We start from the raw sequence: 9,208 nt of genomic DNA on the forward strand, positions 1-9,208 counted from the left end.
AACTTTTTCTAGAATCCAATGTATAATATAAATATAAAAGATGTCTTATTTCCTATCTATTGCTATCTTCTTAAGTTGCCAAAGGCAAGAAGACAAGTATCTCTCAAATGCAATGCAGACAAACTGCCTACTGCTATTTAATGAAAAGGAAACAAAATTGATCTTACACTGTACTTTTATATAAATAAAAATATTATTTAAACCCTCAAGCCAGAAAACTTCCCTAGAGTAATATTGAATGATTGCTTGGTATTTCTTTCTTTACAAAAATATCAATATCAACTCTCTATAATATATGAATTTTATCTTCTTTTTCCCAAAGTCAAACCAGAAAATAATTGTTAGCATATATAATATACATAGGTCTTTGTTGCTGGAGGTCTTCTCAAAAACTTGTACTCTGAGATTTATCTCAAAGGCAATAAAAATAAAGTTATAAAAATATTTTAATTGGCAATATATTTTTTCCTGCTGTTTCACAGAACCAAAGAGTGAGAAAAAAGACTCACTGGAAATGCATTTGTTAATAATTTACACATAGAGTATCATGGAATATTTTTCCTACAAATAACTTTATATTAGAGATTAATCTTCCTACAGCTTCTAATTCAAACCATGTATTCTGGATTTAATATTAGGAGTCACTCTTAACTATCCCACATGAAGGACAGGGACTAGATCAAAGATGTTTTGATAATAATGGAATATAGTTATAAAAAGAACCAAAATCAAGAGAAAGATTGCCATAGCCTTCAAAATGTATAAAATTGGCATTGGGCTTGTTGCTTTGGATAGGTATAAACTCAAGTTAAAAAGTTTTTTATGAAAAAGAAAGAATCTTTAAAACCCTAAGCAAAGCTACATTTCCCAGCTTTATTTGTTTTATCTTTATTGACATCCAAAACACAAGTCACACATAAGCTTTAGAGATTAAGTCTCACTCTCTCCTTCTTGGTGTGTCTATGTGTGTATGTGTGTGTGTGTATGTGTGTGTGTGTTCTTCCCAAAGTAAAGTAATAATTCTATTGCTTTGCAAAATACAAAACATAGGGATTATGGGAAAATGGCCAAGTTTATGGGAAAATGTGCTGGTTTATATATACCATTAGTCTCATTAATTTAAAGCACTTTTCTGTGCAGGTATTTTTCTATTCCCTGTCCTTTCATTCAGAAAGCACACATGGAGCCTTCTATAAAAGTATGTCCGTAGCTCTTTTACTGAACCCTCTCTATGGACCCAGCACTGCCTTAGGCTTTACGAGACATGATTCTGGCACTCAAAGATCTCATATTCTAACTGGGGTTAGTGGATGATGTGGTTTGGATCTGTGTCCCTGCAAAATCTCATTTTGAAATATAATCCCCAGTGTTGGAGGTAGGGCCTGGTGGGAGGTGTTTGTATCATAGTGGCCAATCTCTCTTGAATGGCACAGTGCCATCTCCTTGGTGAGAAGTGAGTTTATGACAGTCTGGGTTGTTTGAAAGTGTGTGGCACCTCCCTCCTCACTCTCTTGCTTCTGCTCTGGCCATGTGATATGCCTGCTCTCGCTTTGCCTTCTGTCATGAGTAAAAGATCACTTAGGCCTCCCCAGAAGCCAAGCAGATGCCAGTGCTATGCTTGTACAACTTGCAGAACTATGAAACAATTAAATCTTTTTTCTTTATAAATTACCCAGTCTCTGGTATTCCTTTATAGCAATACAAGAAGGGCCTAACACAGAAAATTGGGACTTAGGAGTGGACATTGCTATAAAGATACTTGGAAATGTAGAAGCAGCTTTGGAACTGGGCAATGGGCAGAAGTTGGAGGAGTCTGGAGGACTCAGAAGAAGGCAGGAAGATGAGTGAGAGTTTGAAACTTCTTATAGGCTGCTTAAATGGTTGTGACCATAATGCTGATAGTGATATGGACAAGTGAAGTCCAGGCTGCTGAGGTCTCAGATAGAAATGAGGAACTGATTGGAAACTAGAGAAAGGTTACCCTTGTTATTCTGTAGCAAAGGACTTGGTGGTTGTATTGTGTCCATGCCCTAGGGCTCTGTGGAAGTTTGACATTAAGAGTGACAACCTAGGGTATCTTGTGGAGGAAGTTTCTATGCAGTGAAGCATTTAAGATATGGCCTGGCTGCTTCTAACATACTATACTCAGATGCAGGAGCAATGAAATGACTCAAAATTGGAATTTATATTTAAAGGGGAAGCAGAGCTTAAACATCTGGAAAATTTGCAGCCTGGCCATGTGGTAGAAAAAGAAAGACCATTTTCAGGGGAAGAATCTAAGTGGGCTGGGGAGCAACCACTTGCTAGAGATATTTGCATGGGTAAGAAAGAACCAGGTGCTGATAGCCAAGACAATGGGAAAAAGGCCTGAAAGGCATTTCAGAAATCTCTGAGGCAGCTCCTCCCATCACAGGCTCAGAGGCCTAGGAGGGCTAAATGGTTTCATGGGTCAGGCCTGGGGCCCCATTGTCCTGTGTAGTCTTGGGAAACTGCTCCCACATCCCTGCTGTTCCAGCTCCAGCCATGGCTCAAAGGGCCACAGATACAGCTCAAGCTGCTGCTTCAGAGGATGCAAGTCATAAGCCTTGGAGAGTTCCATGTGGTGTTAAGCCTGTGGGCATGCAGAGTACAAGAGTAAAGGAGACTTTGCAGTCTCTCTATAGACTTCAGAGCATGTATGAGAAAGCCTGGGTACCAGGCAGAAGACTGTTGCAGGGGCAATCCCTCACAGAGAACCTCTACTGTGGCAGTAGTATTGAGGGGGAAATTTGGGGTTGGAGGCCCCACAGAGACCCCACTGGGGCACTGCCTAGTGGAGCTGTGAGAAGGAGGCCACTGACCTCCCAACCCCAGGATAGTATATCTACTGGCAGCTTTACATCTTGAGCCTAGAAAAGCTGTAGGCACTCAATTCCAACCAGTAAGGGCAATCACTGGGGCCGAACCCGGAAATCCACAGGAGTGGAGCTGGCCAAAGCCTTGGGAATCCACCTTTGCTACATTATGTCTTGCATGTGGGACATGAAGTCAAAGGAGATTATTTTGGAGCTTAAAGATTTAATGACTTAAAGATTTAATGGAGCTTAAAGATTTAATGGGTTTCAGACTTGCACAGAGCCTGTAGCCCCTTTGTTTTGGCCAATTTCTCTCTTTTGGAATGGGAGTGTATACCCAATGTCTGTACCCACACTGTGTCTTGGAAGAAATATATATTTTTTAATTTTATAGGTTCATAGGTGTAAGGGACTTGCCTTGTTTCAGACTTTGGACTCTGGACTTTTGAATGATGCTGAAACAAATTGTGACTTTTGGGGAACTATTGGCAGGAGATGATTATATTTTGCAATGTGAGAAGAACATGGGATTTGTGGGGGCAGGGGCAGAATGATATGGTTTGGATCTGTGTCCCCACCAAATCTCATGTTGAAATATAATCCCCAGTGTTGGAGGTGGGGCCTGGTGGGAGGTTTTTGGATCATGGGGGCAGATCTCTCATGAATGGCTTAATTGCATCTCCTTGATGATGAGTGAGTTCAGGATTGGGTTGTTTAAAAGTGTGTGGCACCTCCCTCCCCTTCTTGCACCTGCTCTGGCCGTGTGACATACCTACTCCCACTTCATCTTCTATCATGAATAAAAGCACCCTTAGGCCTCTACAGAAGCTGATCAAATGCCAGCACCATGGTTGTACTGCCTGCAGAACTGTGAGCCAAATCAGTTTATTTTCTTTACAAATTATCTAATTTCAGATATTCCTTCATAGTCAGGCAAGAATGGTCTAATACATTGGACTTGCAAGGGAGACACCAGTAAACAAAATGACACTGTGAAAAACCAGGTGCTCACATAAAAAACAAATAAGGATCCAGAGGATGATGGAAGGTGTGCTTCCATTTCTAAGTCCTTGCTCATGCTTTTTCTTCCACTTTGAAAGCCACCATCTTCCTTTAGAAATCCTGCCCATCCTTAGAAACTGGCCCAATGCCGTCTTCTTTAAGATGCATTTCCTTATCACCTAGTCAGATTGATCTCTCCCAGCCCTGTAGTCTTACCTTTTTTTCTGTACTAATTCTACGGACGTTATTACATACGGGTTCATATTATAAATATTTACATATATTAGGAAAAAATATCTCCTTTGGTTCCCAAACAGCCAAAGCTAGATTTTTTGTATCTTGGAATGGTCCACAGTGTCAAAAACAGTGTCACTCATTTATTGAGTAGGTGATCAATATGCTTATTGAATGGATGATTATGTAATTGAATGATTGAGTCACAGGATTTTGTATAAAAGCTACAAGGATATTTGTATTATTACTGTTTACTAAGACCTTCCCCATACATTATATTTCTTAATTCTGTAAGGTAGTAATTATCATTGTCACCTTACATATCAGTTAACCAAGGATCAGAGAGGTTGAGAAACTTGTTTAACCTCAGAAAGCAAGTAAATGGCATATCTGATATTTAAACCTAGGTCTTTTGACTCCAGAAAAAAGGTCCAGTACTCTTCCCTTTCCTCATTCTACTTCTTTTTTTTAAAAAAGGCATTTATTCTATTCAGCATCATGATCGGATTGTTACATTTAGCAATCAACAACATGGGTGCCAAAAAAAAGAAAAAAATTAAAACCCTTTGTTGGAATTCTTTAACTTTTCACAGAACAGAAACTAAAATAACCTGTTATACAATTAGTCACAAATACAGTCCTTGAGGTTTTTTGCTCGTACACATGAGTATTTGTCTAATTTGTCTAAAACATGTCTTCTTCATAGCAGCTAAGTCCTGCCACCACTGTGCTTGACTGAGTTCACAAATCTGTTGTAACCTATAGCTTCCCTGTCACTTCTCTGGCTCTCCTCTCCTGCTAAGCTTTGTTTCCTAATTAAAATCTTCTGCCACTGCCATAGCTACTGTTGCTACTGGAACCCCCATAGCCCCTTTGGTTTCATGGTTTGGCTAAGTATTGGCCTCCACCATCATAGGGGCAAGAGCTTCTGCCTCCAAAGTTTCCTCCCTTCATAGGCCCAAAATTTGAAGACCGAGAGTTGTAATTGCCAAAATCATTGTAGCTGCTACCACCTCCAAAATTCCTTCCATCATTACCAAATCCATTATAGCCATCTGCACTGCCACCATATCCACCACCACCATGGCTGCCACCAAAGCCAACACGACCACGGAAGTTTCCTCCATGACCAAAGTTGTCATTCCCACCAAAACCACCTCCACGACCATTACCAAAGTTTCCAGAACCACTTCGACTTATTTGGCTGGACGGAGCACTAGCCATCTCTTGCTTTGACAGGGCTTTCCTAACTTCATAGTTGTGGCCATTCACAATATGGTATTTCTGAATTGGCAATCTTATATGTGGAGTCATGGTTGTCAAAGGTTACAAAGGCAAAACCCCTTTTCTTGCCACTGCCTTGGTCAGTCATGATTTCTTTCTTTTTTTTTTTTTTTAATTATTATTATACTTCAAGTTCTAGGGTACATGTGCACAATGTGCAGGTTTGTTACATATGTATACATGTGCCATGTTGGTGTGCTGCCCCCATTAACTTGTCATTTACATTAGGTATATCTCCTAATGCTATCCCTCCCCCATCCACCCTCCCCACAATAGGCCCTGGTGTGTGATGTTCCCCTTCCTGTGTCCAAGTGATCTCATTGTTCAATTCCCACCTATGAGTGAGAACATGTGGTGTTTGGTTTTCTGTTCTTGCAATAGTTTGCTGAGAATGATGGTTTCCAGCTGCATCCATGTCCCTACAAAGGACACGAACTCATCCTTTTTTATGGCTGCATAGTATTCCATGGTGTATATGTGCCACATTTTCTTAATCCAGTCTGTCACTGATGGACATTTGGGTTGATTCCAAGTCTTTGCTATTGCGAATAGTGCTGCAGTAAACATACGTGTGCATGTGTCTTTATAGCAGCATGATTTATAATCCTTTGGGTATATACCTAGTAATGGAATGGCTGGGTCAAATGGTATTTCTGGTTCTAGATCCTTGAGGAATCGCCACACTGTTTTCCACAATGGTTGAACTAGTTTAGAGTCCCACCAACAGTGTAAAAGTGTTCCCACTTCTCCACATCCTCTCCAGCACCTGTTGTTTCCTGATTTTTTAATGATTGCCATTCTAACTGGTGTGAGATGGTATCTCTTTGTGGTTTTGATTTGCATTTCTCTGATGACCAGTGATGATGAGCATTTTTTCATGTGTCTATTTGCTGTCTGAATGTCTTCTTTTGAGAAGTGTCTGTTCATATCCTTTGCCCACTTTTTGATGGGGTTGTTTGTTTTTTTCTTGTAAATTTGATTGAGTTCTTTGTAGGTTCTGGATATTAGCCCTTTGTCAGATGAGTAGATTGCAAAAATTTTCTCCCATTCTGTAGGTTGCCTGTTTGTTCACTCTGATGGTAGTTTCTTTTGCTGTGCAGAAGCTCTTTAGTTTAATTAGATCCCATTTGTCAATTTTGGCTTTTTTTGCCATTGCTTTGGGTGTTTTAGACATGAAGTCCTTTCCCATGCCTATGTCCTGAATCACTTCAATTTTTCCATACTGTTCAAAATAATATCTTAGGGGATGTTCTTCAGTGTCTTCTTTAATGCCACCAACAAATATCTTTTTCATTGTTAAGTGGGTACCTGGTCTTTGAGAATCTTCTCTTGAGACAGCTGTCTTTGGTTCCACAACTCTTCCATCCACCTTCTGTGGCCTTGCATTCATGGCTGCATCCACCTCCTCCACAGTGGTGTATATGACAAACCCAAAGCCCGTGGAGTGATTGGTGTTTGGATCTCTCATTACCACACAGTCTGTGAGCATTCCTCATTGCTCAGAATGGCTCCTCAGGCTCTCATCTGATGTTTCAAACCTCAACCCTCCAATGAAGAGCTTCCTCGGCTGTTGTTTGGGCTCTTGAGGAGACTCTGACTTAGACATGACGGCAGGGAGAAGAGAGACTTTAATGATGTGTCCTCAGCGGCGTCCACGGGCAGAAAGGAGTAAGCTGACAAATACATCTCCTCATTCTACTTTTTATAGTTATTCACTATAGGGTTTATTTAAATGAATTTAAAAACCTTTAGTAACTGGAGATTATAAGGAGTGTGAGGAAAGACTATTGAGGCTCTGAGTATTCTTAAAAGACTAATATAACAACTCATTTGTATACGTTTTAATGACTCTGATGCCATTTTAAGAACCAGTATCACTGATGTTTCATTGGATGTCTCAGATTGAGGATCTCTTCAAATGATAAGGTTCTTTATCTCTCTTCAGAAAGCAGCTGTTGGGTTTTTCATCTTGTTACCGGAATTTTTTTTTTTCATATATCAAACTTGCATTCATAAGTAAAGTGCTGTGATACTTAATACATCAGTTGATGTTATTAATAAATAAGACTCTCTGTAGCTTTTCTGTTATGAATAATAGTCTTCAACATTCATCTGAATGATGGATATTTGGCATGCCTTAAGTTCAAGTTTTTGGTCTTCTTATAGCCTAGTGGCTACAAAATAATAGTATCAATCTACTTCAAAGGCAGTCTGACAGAGTGTAAAAGGGCTTCACTCGGGTTCAGATGTGAGTCAAGACGAGTCAACTGTCCTTTCTTCCATTGAAAGGAGCTGTGTGATGCCAGGCAAATCCTTAATGTATGTGGGTCTTCTTTTCTCTATCTGTGAAATGAAGGAATTGAAAAGGTTGATCTTTAAACTCCTTCCAGCTCTAATGTTCTAGGATTTATTTGGTCTTTTGTTGAGCAAGAAAGCCCTGTGCTTCCAAATGGTTATAGGAGCATTAATTTTAGACAATTAAAGACATCTCTCCCACTGGCAAGTTGTGTGAGATTAAATAAATCACTTAAGCTCTTCCTTGGTTTACTCATCTGAAAGCTAGGGATAATAATAACTACTATACAAGATTTAAAAAAGACATTATAAGAAAGGCCTTTGTAAACTTCAGTGTACTGTAAACATCTTCTTGGCTGCCTGTTGCTCGAATATAAAATGCAACTTTGTGATATAAACAATCTGAAATGATTTAAAAACATAATTCTAAGTGTTCTTCTCGTATATGTCTTAAATTATGTATTGTCATATATTTGATAAATACACAATAATATATGTAACATATATGGAAGTTTTGCAGCATAATAATAAAATGAAAACTCATGACCCTACCACCCATCCTAGATGCTAAACCATTCTCAACATCAACGAAACAGCCCTGTGTGTTTTTCTCTGATCCAACCCTCTACTTTCCTACTAGAGTTTGCATTTTTAACCATCTAAAATATGTTTACCACATATGTATGTATTCTTGAAGAGTATGTCATTTAGTTTTGCTTGTTTTTTTTTTTTTTTTTTGGTTAAAAAATGACATGATAGTGTATGTAGTCTTCTGTGACTTTCTGCTTTTCCCCACTTAAGGTTATATTTTTATCATTAAACTATATTGTATCTGGTACACATAGATCATACATTTTTGCTGTTGCATAATATTCCATTCTGTAACTCTGCCACGCAGTATTTATCCATTTTCATGAAAATGAGCAGTTAGGTTGTTTGCAGTGTTTTTACTGTTGAAACCATAAAACTAAAGCAGATGAGCAAGGTGTACTCTCCTGGTGCACATGAATAATTGTTCCCACTTCCATCTATGCTTTATTTTTCTCCTTAATATTTCTTACTATTTAGCATTATGGGTGCATGCACCCACACACATACATAACACATCTCAACGTATATACAGGCATACACATGCACATGTGCGTGCACGCGCACATGCACACACACACACACACACACACACTAGTCAAAAATCAAAAATCCACAGGTGCTCAAGTCCCTGATGCAAAATTGTATTTGCATATAACCTATGCACATCCTCCTGTGTACTTTAAATCATCTCTAGATTACTTTTAATACCTAATACAATGTAATGCAATGTAAATATATATATTCATACACACAAATAATTAGCTGGAATCACAATTGAAATATAACATTTTTGTCTATTATTTCCCTGCTGTATTCTCAGTACCTAGAAAAGGTACTGAGAAAGGGCTCAGATAATATTGAATGAATGAATTAATGAATAGGGTTTTGTTGCTTGATTGTTAAATAAATAAATTATCATGTTAGGATTTACTGTTGATGCAGAAATGATCATGGAATATTGAAAAGAC

The 9,208-nt window shown here is 38.7% G+C and overlaps 1 protein-coding gene across 1 annotated transcript; it reads right to left on the reverse strand.

Moving 5' to 3' along the window:
- Positions 1 to 4,949: 4,949 nt before the first annotated feature.
- LOC126935801 (heterogeneous nuclear ribonucleoprotein A1-like) lies at positions 4,950 to 6,843 on the reverse strand. The gene is made up of 2 exons (XM_050757748.1): positions 6,634 to 6,843; positions 4,950 to 5,354 (listed from the first exon to the last, which is right to left on the reverse strand). Exons 1-2 carry the CDS (start codon positions 6,841 to 6,843, stop codon positions 4,950 to 4,952), a joined length of 615 nt encoding a protein of 204 aa, XP_050613705.1.
- Positions 6,844 to 9,208: the final 2,365 nt, after the last annotated feature.

This window comes from Macaca thibetana, chromosome 14 (genome assembly GCF_024542745.1).
Source record: "Macaca thibetana thibetana isolate TM-01 chromosome 14, ASM2454274v1, whole genome shotgun sequence".
Taxonomy (NCBI): domain Eukaryota; kingdom Metazoa; phylum Chordata; class Mammalia; order Primates; family Cercopithecidae; genus Macaca; species Macaca thibetana.